The 20,803-nt window shown below is 51.3% G+C and overlaps 1 protein-coding gene across 3 annotated transcripts in view; it reads right to left on the reverse strand.

Annotated features, from left to right (window-relative positions):
- Positions 1–20,803, reverse strand: part of NRG2 (neuregulin 2) — a 210,345-nt gene that overhangs the window by 28,415 nt on the left and 161,127 nt on the right. For all 3 annotated transcript variants that reach the window (XM_058279691.1, XM_058279687.1, XM_058279689.1), the window contains exons 2-3: positions 11,724–11,895; positions 6,609–6,727 (exon numbers count right to left, since the gene is read on the reverse strand). In XM_058279691.1, the coding sequence (XP_058135674.1) occupies positions 6,609–6,727; positions 11,724–11,895 (291 nt within the window). The remainder of the gene's footprint in view (positions 1–6,608; positions 6,728–11,723; positions 11,896–20,803) is intronic.

The following is a 20,803-nucleotide window of genomic DNA, read 5'->3' on the forward strand; positions in this document are numbered from 1 at the left end:
GTGGGTCCCCAGTCATTTACCCCAACCACTTGTTTCTCCAGCCTTCCCCATCTCCGTGACTAAATGGCATCTTGATCCCCTCACTGGCAAAACCCAAAGACCATAGGGCATCTTTGCTTTTCTGTTCTCCCTGATTCCTCACAGCATTCTATCACCCAGGGCTGCCATTTCCACCTCCTGAAGTTCTTGACTCCATCCATGTCTCACAATTCTTCCCCTAGTCCAGGCCACCATCATCTCTTTCTTGGATGACCACAATCGCCTCCTCACCAGTCTTTCTGCATTCACTCTTGCCTTTATCTCTAACCTTTTCATGTGCCAGCAGCCAAAGTGGTCTTTAAAAAATATAAATTGGCTCATTTCCACTATTAAAACTCCCCAATGACCCCCTTTTGCACTCACACTAAATCACCTGACTCCTCCCAAGGTCTAAACTGGGATTCACACCTCCCCGGCTTTCTCTCCTCTCCTCTCTTTCACTATATTCAAACCATGCTGGCCCTAAGTCCAGCTCCTCTAACAAGCCAGTTGCCCTTCTACCTGGGGCTTTCATAACGTCAGTGTCTCTAAAAGGCCTCCCCTGACCTCTTGAACAGGTCAGGCTCCTCCCTTATTCCTTTTCTTAGATTTGTACACTTCTATGGGTAGTACTTACTCTAACACAATTAAATGACTAGTTGTACATTTATTATTTGTTTACTGAATAGCTCCTTCACAAGAATGTAAGCTCCATTAGGGCAGGAGACATGTCATGTTTACCACTGAATTCCAATGTATCACATAGTGCCTGGCAGGTAACAGGTGCTTAACAAATATTTCCTGAATGAACGAATGAGTGAACGAGCAAGGGAACATGTGATTCTTTAGAGAAAGGTATCTTCTGCTACCACCTCACGGACTAGTCGTCTTGATGATAGTGATGTTTGACAGTCACCTAACTTCCCTTTTCTATAGATTAAAGCACTTTCTCTTACTAAAGCAACCCCCCAACCCCTGCCTTGGAGGTCATTAGGGAAATGTAAATCAAATATATAATGTGATGGTTTTTTTTCTCTATCTGGTTGTGCCACTGCCTTTTTTTTTTGGTGTGTCACTTCACTGCACAGGGGCCTGTGCCTCTCCGTGCTGCATGGGGTTCTGTACCTCTGTATAGGTCTGGGACACCTTTTTTCTTTTTTTTTTCCAAGAGGTTCTGGGGATCGAACCCATGTCCTCCTTATGGTAAGTGAGAGCTCAATTGCTTGAGCCACAGCAGCTTCCCAATAAGATACTATTTTATACCCAAATAGTATGGCTAAAATGAAAAAGACAGATAACAACAAGTGTTGGTGACAACATGGAGAAATTGGGACCCTGAAACTTTGCTGGTAGGAATGTAAAATGGTACAGCAGCTTTGGAAAACAGTTTGCTAGTTCCTCAAAAGTTAAACATAGAAATATCATATGACCCAACAATTCCACTCCTGAGTATATGCCCAAGAGAACTGAAAACATATGTCTGCACAAAAACTTGTACATGAATATTCATAGTAGCATTATTCACAGTAGCCAAAATGTAGAAACAACCCCAAATGACCCAACCACCCAAGCTAAAGAATGGATAAACAAATGATGTACATCATGCAATGGAATATCATCTGGCCATAAAAAGGAAATGGCGAATTGATATATACTACAACAGGTGAACTTCGAAAACTGGAAGAAGTCAGTCACAGAAGGCTACATCTTGTATGGTTCCATTTACATGAAATGTCCAGAATAGGCACATCCATAGAGAACAAAAAATAGCTATTGATTGCCAGGGGTGAGAGGGAGGGAGAAATGCGGAGTGATTGCTAATGGGTGTGGGTTTCTTTTAGGGACTTAGATAATGGTGCTCAGCAGTCGTACAGTTTTGTGAATATACTAAAAACCACTGTATTTGTATATTTTTAAAGGGTATATAAACCATATCTTTAAAAAATTAGTTTATAATTATAAAATGCCTGGTAAATCAGCCATTAATGTCTTGGGCCCTTGAAGAGTAAGAATGGGCCCAGCGGGGAGGTGACGCTCCATACTCTGCAACTGCTTTTCTCCTGTGCTCACTGAGAAGGCGTCTGCCTATCTTCCCAGGCCCAGATCAAGTGTCTTTTCATCCAGCAAGGTTCCCGTCCCACCTGCCCACTGTGCCCCCTTTGGTAAAGGTGCCTGTCCTTCCTCTTCAGTCTGTTAGAACAGGCAGGCACTTTTGAGTTCAGGTTGTTGGGAGCTAAGACTGTGAATCTCCAGGGTTCAGCACAGGAAATCAGGGCTCTGCTTCCAGAACATGACTGCGACTGTGTGTGTGTGTGTGTGTGTGTGTGTGTAAACAGCTGGCCCTTTTAAGCCCCCAGGTAAGGACAGGCCCAGTTGGCCTCTCTAGGATTTCCAGGGTCCTGTGACACCCCAGGTCAAACCTCTAGGGTGAAGCCAGGCGCAGCCTGATATTCTGGGACTGGTCCAGCCAACCTGGGACAGTCCCAGGTTCCCTTTCACCTGGGGATGAGGCAGCTGATTTCTCCAACTCCAAAGTGGGCTGGACCAAGCTGACTGTTTTATTTAAAGCACCACAAACGTACTGCCGACTCCTCCTCCTCCCAGCCAGCTCAGGAAGGTGGGAAAACTCGTGTGAACTGGCAGAGCTGCAATTGCAAGGAGGGCCTACTCTGATTTGGGAAGGAGAACCAGGGCTCCACCTGAACAGAGCAGCGGCCAGTCAAGAGGCCAAGCGATGTCTCCTTGAGCAGCCCGCGCCCCTCACTGGCCCTCCGTGCCCTCTTCTGGGTGCCCCACCCCTGTAGCCCTGGTTTCCTGGGGCCTGGGTGGGGCAAGCCAACCCACCTTGGGATGAGTCAGAGGGGGCAGGCACAGCTGCCCGCTGTCTGCCCTCCACCCCCTCCCCAGGGTGCAGTCGCTACAGGTCTCCTGGGTTCCATGGGTAAACAAGGAGCCTGGGTATCTCTGCGTGGGAAGATATCCCAAGCAGGGGCCTCTGGGTCCCCTGGGGCTGTTCTGTCCTCCTCGCCACATCAAGGTAGGTTCTTGCCTGCCATGGACTGCAACTGCAACAGGCAGCAGAAGAGGTATGCATTGTATGCGTGAGTGTGTGTGGGTCTGAGTGGGTGGGGAGAGTCTGAGTGGGTGGAGGCTGGGTGCACGGGATGTCAGTCTCAATGTCAAATTCAGAATCCCAGAATTTTAGGGGGAAGGGGCTTAGAGATGATCTAGCACAGCCTTGGGATTTGCAGATGGGAACACCAAAGGCCAGGGAAGTGGAGTAACTCACTCATTCAGGGTTGCATGACATAGGTGGGACTGCAAGAAATCCTTGAAATCTTCCGACTGGTCTGCCCTGCTTCTCTCCTGCCAGGCTGGAGGGATAAGGGGCAAGGAACCCTGTGGGGTACCCAGAATTCCAGAGCTGACCTTAGTTGCCAGCCCAAAGGTCCCGCAGTCTGATTCCCAAACTGATCAGAGCATGGCCTGCTGAGGGCTCACAGGCACCCATGTAGCTGGGGCTGGGGATTACCTGAGGGATCCTGCAACCTTCCCCAGCCTCAGGGCCTGAGCCCTATGCTGGGGGGAGGGCACCACACTGGTTTTCTACCCGGCACCCTTCCCTCTTCCTCTGCCACCAGCACCGTTTTTACAGAAGGCAGCACCATCACTCATGGTACTCTGCTCTTGATTGCTCTTCTGCACACACAGAGATGGGCATGTGACCAAGGCCTGAGAAGATGGCACCCACCCTCCTGCACACAGTGGCCAGCGGGCCACATGACCCAAGCAGGGCTGATTGTTAGGTGGACATATAGAGACACAGCCAGCTCTCTTTGGTTGGCGGGCTGGGATAAGGTAAACCTGAAGCTGTTTGAGGTTGTACCCTCCTCTTCCTGCTCCATTCTCCCAGCATGGGAGAAGCCCATTGGTAGAGCAGGAGAGAATGAGGCCAGCACACTGTGGGACACAGCGTGCTGATCCATGAATTCTTGGACCCTGTCTGGGGCTAGTTCTACCTCTGGACTTTCCAGTTTTATAAGCCAATAAAGAAATACCTTAAGGTAGTTTTAAGTTGGGTCTTGTCAGTTGTAACCAATAAAGTCTTGACTTAAAAAGCAGGAAAACCCCAGGTCCAAAGTGGCTCTGGGTATGTCTGCTCACTATGGCTGGGGGTACCAGGTGCTAGATGCCAGGCAGGCCCCTGGCTGGGAGGAACGGGGCCCAAGCACCCCTCTGCTACCAGGCTCAGGCTGGGGATATGGGATCAGTGAAGGGCCGGGAGCTGTTGTAAGTTCTCCAGTAAAATATTTGCCAGGTACTTCCTTTGAGCCTGGCACTGTGCTAGGCCTGAGCACAGAGTGGTAAACAAGCTGGCCACAGCCCCCGGGAGCTCATCAATCAGTGACTGCCAGCCACTGTCACGTTGTATAGCTCTATCATTCACTAGCTATTTGACTTTTAATATTTAAGTATTTAACCTCTCTGAGCTTCAGTTTCACGATTTATAAAATACAACCATAGGTTTAGTAAGGGTTTATGAGATAAATGCAGAGTCTGGCACAGTGCAAGCTTTCAGTAATCAGTGGCTGTTGTTCTTACTCATGGGGAGAAGGCATCATACTTGCTTTCCCAACTCCTGAAGTTTACTGGGGAGGTCCCACCCACAGAGTAAGTCCAATGATAGCAAGGTAGCTGACGAATGATGAAGACTAGAATTCAGGAGATGCCACAAGCCCGTCTGCAGTTGGCCAAGAAGTGACCCAGGCATGAGGCCAGAGTGGGAAGTGGCACTGCTGAAGGTTGGCGTGGTTAGAGGAGGAAGGCAGAGTGCAGGTAGGACTGGAACAACCATTTGGGTCAGATTATTGAGATCTGTGCTGTGGACCATAGTCCTTGTTCTGTGGCTCTGCAGGGTGGGGGGCATGACAGGATGAAGCAAGTGCCTTAAGGGGCCATTGCTAGGGGGCAGGTGCTGCCTTTAACATGAAGAGGGACTGGATGGGACAGGGTGAGAGGGCCAGAGAGAAGAATGACCAGGATGCAGAGACTCACACTCATGAGACATGAGTGGCGAGGGAGACCAAGGAGCCTGAAAGGCTGGGAGAATGGGGTTATCCCTCCCCAAGACAGGACAGACAGGATCTGGGCCAGCTTTTTGTCCGAGGGTTCTAGGGCAGGACATAGTACAAGTTCTCTTTTGGACAAAACTGGCTTTAAGGAGTGTTGGATTATCTGGTTGTAGCAGTTTGATATGGTTCATGAATACCAAAAATAGATATTAGGTTTGTAAACTGGTCTGTACCTGGGTGTGATTAAATTATGAGTAGGGAGTTGATTGGGTCACATCAGTAGGGTATTGAGTCCCCACCTTTGGTGAGTAGGTGAGTGGGTGGGGACTCACAGATAAAAGACGTGGAAGAAGAGTTGGCGTGTTGATGTTGGAGTTTTGATGCTGGACTCAAGCTGGTGCCCTAGGTAGTAAGCACACAGAGGAGCTTGGTTGTAAGGAAAGAGAAGGGCCTGTGTTTGCCTAATAGTCTACAGCTGGCCTGGTGGAGATACCAGAACAACTGAGCCTGGAGAAAGGAACCCAGGAAGCCTGAACCCTAGCAGACATCAGCAGCCATCTTGCTCCAACACGTGGAAATAGACTTTGGTGAGGGAAGTAACTTACGCTCTATGGCCTGGTGACTGTAAGCTTCTACCCCAAATAAATACTCTGTATAAAAACCAACCCATTTCTGGTATTTTGCATCAGCACCCCTTTGGCTGACTAATACACTGGTGGGAATGCAGGCTGTGACTATGGATATGGGATTGGACTCTGACAGGACAGGCCTGGAAGTGAATCCCAATAAATTGGGAGCCAGATGGTGTGCTCGGTCTTTAGTGTCAGGAGAACTCGCATTTGTGTCCTGGGAGAGAGGTGAGTGAACACAGGCATCTGCAGCAGAGGTGAGGGAAAGAAGCAGGACCTGAGAGGACAGCCCAGTGGCACGGAGCTGCCTCCACTCGTGGAGCCGGAACGGACACTGTGGAGAGGGGAAGCTAAGGGGGTCTGGAGAGGTCCTGGCCTTGCCAGTCTCAAGGAGAGAGGATTACCTGTGTGTGGGGGAGCCTACCGGCAGGAGCCCGGGCACCCAAGCACCCCCCTCCATGGCCCATTGGAGGCGGCTGCCGGCACTCGGGTGCCCAGCAAAGCAACAGGAGCAGGCAGGCTGCTTGCACATGCCCAGGGCCTGCCTCTCCCCCAGCCCCGCTCCTGGCAGCCAAGCCTCCCATAATTACCTTCTAAAAATATCCTTTCCCCCACCCCCAACCCCTTGATTTCAAAATATTTAGTTTTCAGAGTATTTAATATGAGAGCTGGCGGCTCTTCCAGGCCCAGATAGCAAAGCTAAACATTTATGCTTCAACTGCATTTCTCTGAATCGGCCGAGATCTTGGGGCTTGATATGGCAGCAGCAGGAGGGAGGGGGGTCGAGGGCAGGATGGGTCACGTGCGGGCCTCCTGAGGGTGGGAGGGGCGCAGCGGCCTGCCCAGCTGAGCCCCTCCAGGAGCCCTCCCTTCCTAGGGGGCCACCTACCGCTGTTGACATGGAGCCGGCCCCGCACGGTGTCTTTGCCCAGGATGTTCTCGGCCTCGCAGACGTACTCCCCGGCATCCTCCACCTTCACCTTGTTGAACTGTAGTCGTGAGTTCTTTCTGGTTAGGGAGGGGATGAGAGGGGGAGAGGTGTGAGCCAGGGCCCAGGCCTGCTTGGCTCCCTCCAGGTCCCCGTGGGTCGCCGACGCCGCAGAGCCAAGCGCTGCGCGGGTTACGGGTTGCGCGGGTTACGGGTTACGTGGGAAGCAGATGCGCCCATACCTGCCCTGGAGCTGGAGGGAGACCTGCGCCCTCAGGAGGACACAGGGCGGGGCTAACGGCCACACATGTTCTGAGTCTATGGATCCTCGCAGCCACTTTCCAGGGCTGCACCTCCTTTGTAATCATTTTTCAGGGGGGAAACCCAGGCCCCGCAGGGGTTGCATGGCCACCCGCCCCGCTCTCTTTCAGTGCCACCCTCCGTTCCCAGGGTCCTCACCCCCTCCTCCCTTCCTCTGGTTCACCAGCTGCCACAGCCTTCCCTTCAAAGCGGCAGCCTGTCAACTCTAGCTAGACATGCAGGTGGGGGTGAACTTCCCAGGGGCTGTGAGGCCGTGGTCGGGCCTATTCCTGGGTTTCCAGGAGAGCCACTGTTCCCATGGCAACTGGGCCCAGACTCCTAGCCCAAACCCCGGTCTCCCCTGCCTTCACATTGCCCTGCCACTAAGGGGCACTCTGTGGCTGCCCCAAGGGACTTGCGCTTCATTCATTCATTCATTCCACAAATATTTCTGTGGGCCAGGAGCTTGGATACCTCCAGCAACAAAAAGATCCTGGTCTTCGTGGCTGGCTTGAGTCTCACATCCAATCTGGAGGTGGAGAGGGGGTACATTTGCCCCCTTCTGACAGATGGGAAAACCGAGTCCTAGGGCGCCTTCCTGACTTGCACAAGAGCACGCACTCAGGCGAGGGCAGCGGTGGCCCAGGAGCTGGAGTTGGTGGGACAGAGGCCCCGTGGCAGCCTGTGTCTCTCTGGGGACCTGAAGCTGGGGTGAGACCCCTCTGTGAGAGTTGTGGGCCCAGGCCTGGGAGGGGACCCTGTACTGTGACTCCAGGGCACCTGCTCCTGGACTTCCTGTCCTTTCTGAAGCCCCCTGCCAGCCCTCCTCTTCTGTCCCACCAAGCTTCCCCGTCCTTGCCTACTGGAAGAAAGTCTCTGTAGGGTCTGTTCACAGCTTTCCTACTCTCTTTTGCCCCAGTGCTCTCTGGGCCAGCCTGAGACTGGATAAATGCCTGGGACCCCAGTTTGGCCCCCAGGGGGAAACAAGAAGCAGCATGAACATTTCTTTACATGATATGATGTCCTCCTTTTAGTCCCGAGGGCCTTCCTGCCTTGCACAAGAGCACACAGTAAGGCTAAGGCAGAGGTGGGCCAGGAGTACATGTAGTAGGTTGGAAGGTGGTGGCACTTGGGGTGGGAAAGCAAAGCTGCCACTGCCCTGAGTCCAGGGATGCAAAACAGATCCTAGGAGCTAAGCAGAGAGGCTGGGCCAGGTCCAGGAGATGGCACATGGACCCGCGATCCCTCCGCGGGCCTGTGCTTTGCAGCCCTCTCCCCTGGGCTCTGGCTCTGCCTCTGTGGGTGAGCCTCTTCCGAGACTCCTCACCCCAAGAGCCCCCAAACAAAGGTGCTGTGAGGTTGTCTTGTCAATAGGCCCGGCTGCTGTGGGGACGTCCTTGCCGATGTTACAGTGACAGCTGCTCGACTACTCCATAGCCTTCCTGGCTCAAGCTGGTCTCGGGTTCCTTGGCCTGGTACCTGCCCACAACCCTCTTCTGTCAATTAAAGTTTGTTACCTTCATTAAACAAAGCCTTGGAGGTCCCTCTGGCCAAGACAACATCTCCTGCCCAGCTCCAGCCTAATTAGATGCCACAAAGACCTGCTTTCCCAGGGTGTGGCTCCTGTCACTTCCCCGCCACCAGCTCTTCCCTGCACATAGGACGAGCAGGGCGGGGGATCATTTGAGGGTCGATGTACATCCTTGTCACCCACACCTGAATTCAAAAGCCCTTCCCTTCCATGACATAATATGTAGCAGGACAAGGCAGAACAAGGCTCACAGGATATGTAAAGGGATAAAAGCTAGAACTTTAGGGAAGGACTTCCCAACGTGGAGGTGTGGGGCAGGGGAAAGGAGGCACAGGGCTCAGGGACAGCCCTCCCCCTTTAAAGCGAGGCAGGGTGGCAGGAAAAATGACCCCTAGGTTTTCTGGCTGCAGGCATCTTGGTTTACCAGATATTTTATGATCTCCACAGGTCCAGGGAATTGGGCCCTAGAGAGGCCTAAGATAGTCTAGGGTCAGAGTTGGCAGCGAGGGGCTCTCTGGGGCGCTCAGGCCACTACGTTCTCTTTCCTCACTTTCTGTGCTTCAGGAGCCCCCAGAGCCAGGACACCCTCTGCCTTCCCCCAGGGTCTGCGTGTCAGGTACCCCATCCTATCACTAGGCTCCCCCGTGTCCGCCCCCTGCTGTGGACACCCCGCCCCTGCTTCCCCAGTCAGTTCCCTGGCTGGCAGGGATGGGACTTGGGCGTCCTGTCCTCTACCCATCCCCACAGTTTCCTCAGCGCCTGCCTCCTGCTGCCTGCTGGAGGGACCTGTTCCAGCCTGCCCCCCATAAATAAGGGAACATACGGTTTTGCAGGGGAGGGCCCTGTGCCCAGGGCTGGAGGGGCAGAGGCAGGTTTCTCCTGGCACAGGAAGGCTTGGGTGAGACAGCTCAGTGTGTGAGCACGGAGACAGACAGTACCCTCCGGGAAGGAGGTCTCTGCAGGCCTATGGAGATGGCAGGACAGAGTGTGGCCTGGGCAAGTGGAGTGAAAGCCGCAGCGTGGGCAGGGAGGAAAGAGAAGATTTTGCCAGCAAGGAGACTCCTGCTCCTGCCCCTGCCCCCTGTCCCAGGGGAGGTGTGCGTGTGAGGGTGGGTAGTATTTGGAGGTGGCAGCTCTCTCCAAGTCACTCTGAGGGGACCTTGGTTACAGGGAATCAAAACTTCCCTACCATGGCCACTCCCCCACCACTAACAACTCACAGCTGTGAGCCCAGGGACAGGAGAAGTAGGACCAGGGATTTTCAGAAATGTAGCCAATGGGACAGCGCCCTGACAGACAAGGAACGGGGTAGGTGGCAGGGGCACACATCAGGCTTTCGGGGCCCCATCCCCAGGAGGGGAAGACCTGACCAGGCTCTGTTTCAGGACTGGGTGACCCACTTATCAGATGAACTGAGGCTTGACTAGAACAGGAGCTTGTTCAAAGGCTAGGACAACCCAAAGGGCCTCCTGCCCAGCCCCAGTTGGACCCTGCCCCGGGAGAGGAGACTTAGTTGTATGAGATCCTCATTCATTCAACATTTAATGTCCATCTCCTCTGTGCCGGGCACATGAGTGTGATGGGGTGAGGAGCCTAGCCTGTGAGGCTCTCTCATGCTAGCAGGGGAGACAGACCCAATCAGCCCCCACCAATGCAATGAAGCCACATCTAAGGCACACTGGGGGGAGGCAAGGAGAGCTGCCCGGAGGGTTCAGGGATGTGTCCCAGACAAGATGGCATTTATACTGGGTCTCAGAGAGCTTTTCCAGGGATGAGAAGGGGAGGAGAGCTACCAGCACAGGAAGAGCCTGGGCCCAGGTCCAGGGTCATGAAAGGAAGTGCTGTGTTTGACCAAGGGCCTGGAGCACAGAGGTGTTGGGGGACAGAAGGGCAGTCACCTGACAGCCAGGAAGAGGAGAGGTGGAGGGGCCCCAAAGTCTGGGCTGGAACTGGCCTACGGTGGGCTCTCAAGATCTCTCAAGCAAATGAGTGGTCAGGCTTACGTCTGAGTGAGAAAGATCTTTTCCTGTAAGGCATTTCCTGAGGGCAGTAACTCTGCGGATCTCAAGAACTACAAGGAAAACTGAGTGCATGAGGCACATTCTTCTGAAGAAAAGGTCCAGGCCATCTATTCTAGAAGCTGGACTAGAAACTCTGGGAAGGTCAGGACCCTGTTTTGTTTGCTGGTGTGTCCCTTTCCTCCCCACTCTTGGAAGGAGAGTCAGAGAACTGCAAGAACCTCACAGCCCACTTAGCCTCTTTCCACAGGTCCTGGAGACCAAGGGCCAGAGGCAGCCTATGCACAAGCAGGACCGCATGGCAAGTCAGGAGCAGCTCGAGCCCTGGCCTTCTCTCCATTGCTTTCTGTTGTGGGGCAGGCTGGGGGTCTCTAAAATCATCTTGGTTTGCATTTTGTGGGGGGAGTGGGAGGAGGAACATGACAGTCAGGAAGAGGGGCTTGTAAGCAACTTAAGAGGGGCAGGAAAACAGGAGTGCTCCTCAGCCAGAGAAGGAAGCCCACCTGGTCCTTGGGCTGACAGACCAGGGCAGGCAGGGCTTCTGCGCAGCTGGTAGGCAGGGGCTTTCCCCTTGTTTGACCTGCTTTCCAACAGCTTCTCGGGGCTGTGGGAAGCCAGAGAGAGCTGAGGGGCTACCCTTGGGTTCCTAGCGTCTCTGTTGCCTGAAGCCCCTCTTCCTTACCCACCTAAGAGGAAAGAGAGGACATCTGCAGCTGGGAGACTTGGCGAACTTCTGATTTACTTCCTGGAGCATTGATTCAATGATTAAAGACAATGCCCATTCATAAAGGGAAACCTTCTGAGATACAGGCACCCTGCTCGCCACCACTCAAAGCTGTGTCCTTTCCTCGACCTAGCTCTCTGCTAAGTAACCACTTGCTGAACTGAGAACCCAACCCATCATCATGTGTAAACTTCTAGAGGCATTTTAGTTTTGGGGCCTTTCACCAAAGACTGGCCAATGGTGGGGCTTTTTTAGACCATGGGAGGTCCCTTGAGAAGAGGGTCCTTCCAGATCCTCGATCCATAGGTGATGCTGGCCTTCAACAATCCAGAGGCAGTAGTGATCTACAGCAGGCAGGACACTAGGCCAACACAACCAGACGGGTTCAGCTCTGCAGGGAGAAGGTGGGAGGTGTGGAGTGCCTGGGGTGGGTCTGAGGGCCCCTCTTTCTGAGGAAGACAGGTGGGCAGCTGGATGGAGAGGGAGGGATGGCTATTGCTCACCTGCCGTTGCCATACTTGATGCGAATGTCACGACTGCGGTTGAGCTCCTTGCCGTCCTTGAACCAGCGGTAGGAGGGCTGGGGGTTACCAGCTGCTGCCTCGCACTTCAGCGATTGCTTCTCACCCACCTGTCCTGTCTGGCTCTTCATCTTCTTCAGCTTGGGCCGGGCGGCTGTGGGGGCACAAGGCAGGGAGGTGAGCATGGTGGGGGGGGGGCAGTGCCAGGCTGGAGCAGTGAAGAAAGACCAGGAGGCCACTGTTCTGGGGCCTGAGGAGGTGGAGTGAACCTGGGGAGGCAGCCCCTGGTGCCCTTTACCAATTTAACAAGTGTTTACAGGGGTCTGCCATGATAGCAACGTGGCTACTACTTACGGAGAGTTTCCTTTATGCCGGAAATGGTACTAGAGGTTTCCATACATTAGCTTACAAAATCTTCACGGTTACCCCAGGAGGTCACTGCAGTAATTAACCACATTGATAGATGGGGAAATAACACATAATAGAGAATAATGAAGTCTCTTCCACAAGGTGATGGAGCTGGGATGCAAACCCAAGTATGTGCGACTCCAGTGCTCATCATCTAACTCCTGTCCCAGACCCCCAAGCCTGAGCTGGGCCCAGAGGACACAGCGCAGCTCCTGCCCTCAGGATGTTCCGTCCAGCAGGGGAGCTGTAACTTGGCGAGGGCATCATCACATGGCCCATGGAAGCCTGGGGAGGGGAGAGATGGAGCCCAGAGGAGTGACCCCAAGCCAGGCTGGGGGATGGGCTAACTTTGCTAAGAATTACAGGATGAAGGCTAGAAGGGGGAAGGAGAGAGCTGGGGAGGGAGAGGCAGCACTGTGGCTTTGAAGAACCACGCATGGTCCCGCGGGGCTGGGAGTGGGTGGAGTGGAGAGGCTGTGTGCAGGGAGCAAGGCAGGGGCCAAACTGGATGGAGGGCTGCAAATGCAAAGCTGAGGGCTTTCCCATTTTCCTTAAGTGCCATTTTATTTCCAAATGCCCTCCTCTCCTATGCTTTACCTCCTGGCTCCCAGACCCCCACCTTAAAAAAAACAACAAAACTCTGTCTTCAGGAAAGTGAGGGCAAGCCAACGCTCCCTGCTGGAGTGTGTAATAATTTCCCATAGTACGGCCCGTTTCAGGATATGCAGTGCTTTCCTGCTAACTCTCGTTTGGTCCCTGACCTCTGTGAGCAAGTGTCATTGCTGGCAGAGATGAAGGAGTTCAGGAGTGTGGTGGAGGCTACACAGGCAGCCACAGAGCAGCCACCAAAGTCCAGGTACGTGGATTTGCAGTGAGCCAGGTGGGTACCAGGTTGGTGTCTGCTTTTGCGGCCTCATCTCAATGGAGACCTTGTTAAAGTCCTTCCAAAAGCAGAAGGGAGGGTTCGCTGGGATCAGGGGGTTGCCTGGGGACTGAGCAGCCCCATTTGAGCCACTGCTCTTTTCCTTGGGGCCCAGAGCTCTGACAATGGGCCTAACTGGCTCTGGAGAGAGGCAGACCAGAGGCCCTGGCTGTAGGTAGGGTCCGCTCATTGACCCTAACCCCGAGCTGCCACTCATAGAGGGGGCAGATGGGAATGAGTGTGCAGGGGCCGAGGGAGCATGGAGGAAAAGCACTCCCAGAGCCTTAAAAAACAGGTCTACGTAGACGTGAGAAAGGGTTTTGGTTATGAAATAATTTTGTTCATTGTAGGAAATTTACAAATACAGGTAAAATGAAGAAAACATCCATTATCGTAGGACTCAGAAATACACACACACACACTTTAAAAAAAAATGGGATTGCTGCCAGTAACAGCTTTCTTTTATTTAATGAAACGATATTACCATTTGCCCTTGGCATTAAGTATTATTCTGTAATAGCATTTCCCAAACTGAATCCCATAGGACTCAAGTATCTGGAGGGATGATAATATTATTTGAGAGAAGGGTTCCATGAGCAAAAAGTTTGGGAAACTTGGGGGTAAATGCAGTTAAAGAAGTATCTGTGTCAACTTCAGTTCATAACCAAGTAAGGGCCTTGGTTGGAGCTTGTGATGGTTAAATTAATGTGTCAACCTGGCCAGGTAATTGTGCGCAGTTGTTTGGTAAACCAAGCACTGGGCTAACTGTAATACAAGGGCATTTATTTATTTTTTTAAAGATTTTTTATTTATTCCCTCCCTGTTGACTGCTCTCTGTGTCCATTCGCTGTGTGTTCTTCTGTGACCGCTTTTATCCTCATCAGCAGCACTGGGAATCTGCTGTGTTTCTTTCTGTTGTGTCATCTTGTGTCAGCTCTTTGTGTGTGTAGCACCATTCCTGGGCAGTCTGCACTTTCTTTCATGCTGGGTGGCTCTCCTTACAGGGCGCACTCCTTGCACGTGGGGCTCCCCTACGCGGGGGCACCCCTGCGTGGCACAGCACTCCTTGTTCACATTAGCACTGCACATGGGCCAGCTCCACACGGGTCAAGGAGGCCTGGGGTTTGAACCGTGGACCTCCCATGTGGTAGGTGGACGCCTTATCCATTGGGCCAAGTCCACTTCCCTACAAGGGCATTTGTGAACTTTAGTCACCATTGACTTTACTGCAGTGGTAAATCAGATAGCTGATTACAATTATATCAGTCAGGGAGATTGCCATCAACAATGAGTGATGCTTTATCCAAACAGTTGAATGCCTTAAAAGGGAAAGTGATTCCAGCATTGAGTGAGAATTTCCTAGCTCGTCTTTGGACAGCCAACATCTCCTAAAACTCATCAAGAACCTTCACTAGACTTTCATTGGAGCCCCTGTCACAGCCTGTCTGCAGAATCTGGACATGTGCATCCCCATGGCTGCGTGAGAGACTCTTATAAAATCTCTTACTATCGACAGATAATCTCTTGTTGATTCTGTTTCCCTAGAGAACTCTGACTAATACAGTGCTCTTACTAATATTTCAAGAAGATAAAGATATGTGGAGCAAGTTGTCTAACATATATTCATATTTACAGATGCATATATTTTATTAGATAACATATTTGCATGATTCAAAATTCAAGGATACAAAAAAAGTCTAGATATTTTCAGAGACCATTTATGCATATACGAATACCAGTATTCATGCACATATTTTTTCCACAGGATCACTTTTCATGATTGCATAATCACCTATGGTATGGATGTATCATAATTTATGCAACCAATTCCTATTGGGCATTTAGCACGTTTCCTTCCTGCCCTCCCAATTACAAACAGCCCTGGAGGAATACCCTTGTAGCTCTTTTTTTAATTAATTAATTAATTAATTTAAATCCCCCCCTCCCCGGTTGTCTGTTCTCTGTGTCCATTTGTTGCGTCTTGTTTCCTTGTCGGCTTCTGTTGTCATCAGCGGCATGGGAAGTGTGGGCGGCACCATTCCTGGGCAGGCTACACTTTCTTTCGCGCTGGGCGGCTCTCCTTATGGGGCGCACTCCTTGCGCGTGGGGCTCCCCCACGCGGGGGACACCTCTGCATGGCACGGCACTCCTTGCGTGCATCAGCACTGCACGTGGGCCAGCTCCACGCGGGTCAAGGAGGCCCAGGGTTTGAACCGCGGACCTCCCATATGGTAGACGGACGCCCTAACCACTGGGCCAAGTCCGTTTCCCAACCCTTGTAGCTCTTTATCTTTGTACACATCCAGTGTATTCTGCTGTACAAGAAATGTAGCTCTAGACTCAGACTGGCTGTATTCAAGTCCTGGTTTTGCTAATTGCTGCCTGTGTCCTTAGGTCATTTACATAATCCTTTTGTGCTTTGGTTTCCTCATCTGTAACATACCAGGGATAATAATAGCTCCGGCCTCATGAGAGGATGGCTATGAGGATTATCTGAGATAATGCTTGTAAAGTTTGACACGGAAAGAGCATGTAATAAAGGTTAGCTATTATTATTACTGTGGGTATTATTATTATCCACAATTATTTCCTTAGGCGCTATTTCTAAAAGTGGAATTGCTATGTCAAAGAGTATGCAATCTTCCTTAGCTCTGTATGCACATTGCCAAATTGCCCTCTGGAAAACTCAAACCAACTGCACTCCCACCAGCAGTGAATGGCAGTGCCTGCTTTTTTCCACACCCTCACCAACACCAGGTATTATCATGTATTTAATCTTTGCCAATTAGCTAGACAAAAGATAACGTGTCTTTGTTGTTTTAATTTGCACTTATTTGATTGCTGGTGAGGTTGCACAATTTTCATAGCGTATTGGCCACTGTACCCCTTCTCTTAGAATTGCCTGGCCAAGTTCCCAGTCTGTTTTTCTATTGGATGCTCATCTTCTTTTTTTTTTTTTTTTTAAAGATTTTATTTATTTACTTAATTCCCCCCCTCCCCCGGTTGTCTGTTCTCTGTGTCTATTTGCTGCGTCTTGTTTCTTTGTCCGCTTCTGTTGCTGTCAGCGGCGCGGGAAGTGTGGGCGGCGCCATTCCTGGGCAGGCTGCACTTTCTTTCGCGCTGGGCGGCTCTCCTTGCGGGGCGCTCTCCTTGCGCGTGGGGCTCCCCTACGCGGGGGACACCCCTGCGTGGCAGGGCACTCCTTGCGCGCATCAGCACTGCGCATGGGCCAGCTCCACATGGGTGAAGGAGGCCCGGGGTTTGAACCGCGGACCTCCCATGTGGTAAATGGACGCCCTAACCACTGGACCAAGTCCGTTCCCCAAGATGCTCATCTTCTTATTGATTTATAAGAGCTCTTTATATGGGAAACGGACTTTGGCCCAGTGGTTAGGGCGTCCGTCTACCATATGGGAGGTCCGCGGTTCAAACCCCGGGCCTCCTTGACCCGTGTGGAGCTGGCCATGCAGCAGCGCTGATGCACGCAAGGAGTGTCGTGCCACGCAAGGGTGTCCCCCGCGTGGGGAGCCCCACGCGCAAGGAGTGCGCCCGTGAGGAGAGCCGCCCAGCGTGAAAGGAAAGAGCAGCCTGCCCGGGAATGGCACCGCCCACACTTCCCGTGCCGCTGACGACAACAGAAAGCGGACAAAGAAACAAGACGCAGCAAAAAGACACCAAGAACAGACAACCAGGGGAGGGGGGGAAATTAAATAAATAAATAAATCTTTAAAAAAAAAAAAAAAAAAAAAAAAAAAAAAAAGAGCTCTTTATAGTTATTAGGGCTATTAACCTTTTACTTATTTATTTATTTAAATTGTATTTTCTTGAAGATTCATAGATCACAAAAAATGTTACATTAAAAAATATAAGGGAAGCAGACTTGGCTCAATGGATAGAGTATCCACCTACCACATGGGAGGTCCACAGTTCAAACCCAGGGCCTCCTTGACCCATGTGGCGCTGGCCCATGTGCAGTGCTGATGTGCTCAAGGAGTGCTGTGCCATGCAGGGTGTCCTCCGTGTAGGGGAGCCCCTATTCTATTCTGACAAGAATAGAAGCGGACACAGAAGAACACAAAGCGAATGGACACAGAGAGCAGCCAACTGGGGGTGCGGGGGGAGGCGGAGAGAAATAAATTAAAAAAAAATTTAAAAATGTAAGAGATTCCTATATACCCTACCCCCCACTCCCCACACTCCTCCCACATCAACAACTCTTTCATCATTGTGGCACATTCATTGCATTTGGTGAATACATTTGGAGCACTGTTGCTCCTCATGGATAATAGTTTACATTGTTGCTACAATGTTTTCTTCCCACCAGTTATTGGCTTCTCAAATTTTTTAAATGCTGAGTTTTTGTTTTGTTTTGTTTTGTTTTTGACACCCAGGTTTTAGGTGTACCATCCGTTGGATTTTCTACAGCTTCATTATTCCAAGTGTGATAGAACTCCTTTGCTGCCTTGGCATCCTTCCCTCTTCCCCTACCCTCTTGCATCTGCCTGGAGTCCCCAGGCACTCCTTATCAGTAGTTCTTAGAGCTGGCTGCAGATGAGAAGCACATGGGAAGCTTTAAAACTTATATAGGTGCCTGAGACATACCCTGGACATTCTAGGGCAGAACCCTAGGGGGTGGGTCCAAGCATATGGGTATTTTAAAGAGCTCCTCAAGTACTTTTCTAACATTTTTTTGGTAAATATAACATAAAGACAGATGAGTGTATATATTGTAAATGAATAACTCAATGACTGGTTACAAACTAAACACATCTTTTTTTATTTTTTAAAGACTTATTTTCTATTTATATTTCTCCCCCTCCATACCCCATTGTCTGCTCTCTGTGTCCATTTGCTGTTTGTTCCTCTGTGTCTGCTTGTCTTCTTGTCAGCGGCACCAGGAATCTGTGTCTCTTTTCGTTGCGTCATCTTGCTGCGTCAGCTCTCTGTGTGTGTGGCGCCACTCCTGGGCAGGTTGCACTTTTTTCATGCTGGGCGGCTCCCCTTACGGGGCGCACTCCTTGCGCGTGGGGCTCCCCTACGCAGGGGACACCCCTGCGTGGCAGGGCACTCTTGCACGCATCAGCATTGCACATGGGCCAGCTCATCACATGTGTCAGGAGGCCCTGGGTTTGAACCCTGGTCCTCCCATGTTGTAGGTGGACACTCTCTCCATTGAGCCAAATCTGCTTCCCTAAACACATCTTTACAGATGGTTTTGTCCTAAAATTGGGGTTGGCACCCAGTACCCTAACCTCTTGGTCAACTGGTGACCTCCAGCTAGTTCCCTCCCCTTTCAGTGTGACTGGGGACACAGAGAGCTCTTCTCAGGTTTCTAAGGTGCACGCTTCCCCTCTTGGAGAAGATGTCCTTTCTCACAGTTCTGAGAAAAGGAGCCCTCTGCCTCCACCACCACGGGCACCTCCCACCCAATAAACTTGGGTGGATGGGAGTGGCACCTGGTGGGGGAAAGAAGTGGTCACTCTACTACTTTGTGCAACACTATTCTTTGAACCTTTGGCCACTGCTTAACGGCAGTGGCGATGGGGGAGGTAGTTCCATAGAGACCTGCCCCAGGAACAGCAGGCATGATCCCAATTTGGAGGGGCTGAGGAACTCTGGGACTCCAAAGTTGTTCCCTGCCGCCAACGGAAAACTCAGGACCACATTTCAGATCTCAAGGACCCCGACCCATCTAGTGAGAATCCAGTGTGAGCCAACTGGCATTTCTTGGGAGAGACCACTTGCTTCCCTTGTTCCCCCATTCCAAGCACTGTATGAATCGAGCACCTATCACATGCCAAGCATTCGGGGCCCTGGGCACATAGTGGTGAACAAGACAGATAAGCTTCCTGATCTTAGGGAATCTGAATTTCAGTGAGGAGGACAGACAATAGACAAATAATCAACAAGAAATATGAGACAGTAATAAGCAGCTTGTTAAATGTGCTTGGTGAGTTCAAGGGACTAGACAAAAGAGGCTTGCTCATGCGGCAGGCTTAGTGGGAAACAGTAGTGTCAGGGGAACTTGGGGTCCAGATGATGCGGGGCTGAGCTAGCCAGGATGAGGAGTCTGGCTTTGTATGCTCCAGCCCCTAGCCTGGGTACCTACTCTGGGCTGGGTCCAGTGTTGTCCATGTCTCTTCTATAGCCCAGGGCCCAGAATGCATATGGTGACCCAAGAGATGAACCAAGCTAAAGAGTAGGCTTCCCGGAGGGATGGGCCCTGTCAGGGCAAGAGTGGAGCAGCACAGCGGGTAGTCACTCATCCGCTTGCAGTTGACATGTATTTGCTGAGAACCTACTATGTGCCAGGTTTGGTACTTTGTCTCAGATAGAAATGACCTAGCCACATATGGAGTATACACCCCTCCCTTCCCAAGGACTTTAGATTTCCCCATCTGTTATTTATTTATCACATAATAAAGATATTTTTGTTGTAGGAAAATTATACAATACAATGACGCAACAAAAAGAAACACAGATTCCCAGTGCCGCTGATAAGGATCGAAGCGGTCACAGAAGAACACACAGTGAATGGACACAGAGAGCAGACAACTGGGGGGGAAGGGGAAAGAAATAAATAAAAAATAAATCCTTAAAAAAATTATACAATACAAATAAGAAAAAAGCATTTAAAAATTCAACTACCACTGGAGAGAAAACCACCGTCAACATTTTCAAATATCTCCTCAAAGACTTTTCCCTCTAAAATCTTTTTATATCTCTACTTTTTCTCAGGCAATATATTGTAAAAACATTTTCCAAGTCTCGGAATACAGATATAAATCATTTGAATGGCCACATAGTATTTCCCTGCTCAGCAGACTCTGTTAGGTTGTCCCCAGTGTTCTACTCCTATTAACAATACTGCGGTGAACCTCTCATAGATTCAGCTTGGGGCCTCAGGGAAGAATAACAGTCCAGAGTGCTGGGGTCCTTCCCCACCAGAGAAGGGTCTCTCAAAGGCCCAGAACATAGGAAGATGGATAGGTGGGCAGCATCTAGTGGAAGGAAGAAGGTCTATTGCACAGAGGGGGATGGAATTCCCAGCACCCTGCCCCCATGACCATTGCTCATGCCCTCATTTTCTGGGGCAGCTTCCTCCCCACAGATGGACATGGTGGGTGGCAAGTTGATGGCCCTGGTGGGCTGTTAGGTCTGGGCAGCTCTCCCCTCACTTTGCCTAACATCTCCTTCCTCAGACCAGACCTCCTCTGCTGAGATCCCATACTCCTGGGGTTGGAGAAAGCCCGGAGTTCACTTTGCCCAGCCCCCTGCCTCCTGGAAAAATGCCCACCCAAGCACCAGGACGAGGGTTTTCTAGAGGAGGTATGTGGGGAGATGTCCTTTGGCAAGATCTCTCAAGGTGACCCTGCTCTCCATAAAAAGATGTCCCTCGAGGATGTCTTCCATAAAACCTTCAGGCACAGCTCCACAGCGGGCATGAGTAGGACCCCGGGATCTCTGGTGGCTTCTGCTTCCCCTTCGCCTGGTGCCAAGCCAGGGTACCTGGCCTGCTTCTGTTTGGCTGCTGATCCCCAAAAAGCTCTTCATCAATGATCCCAACAACAGCAACAACAACCAGGGCTGCTCTTTGCCCACATCCCAGCCCTGAGGCCAGGGGGTGCAGCTGCTGCCAGCAGCCTGACCTCATTCCTCTTGACAGTGGGCGGTGGGTGCGGAGCCTGCAGAGATCTGAGAGCAAGACAGACGCCCAGGGCATGGCCGGGCA

The sequence above is a fragment of the Dasypus novemcinctus genome, chromosome 2 (assembly GCF_030445035.2).
Source record: "Dasypus novemcinctus isolate mDasNov1 chromosome 2, mDasNov1.1.hap2, whole genome shotgun sequence".
In the NCBI taxonomy this organism is placed as follows: Eukaryota; Metazoa; Chordata; class Mammalia; order Cingulata; family Dasypodidae; genus Dasypus; species Dasypus novemcinctus.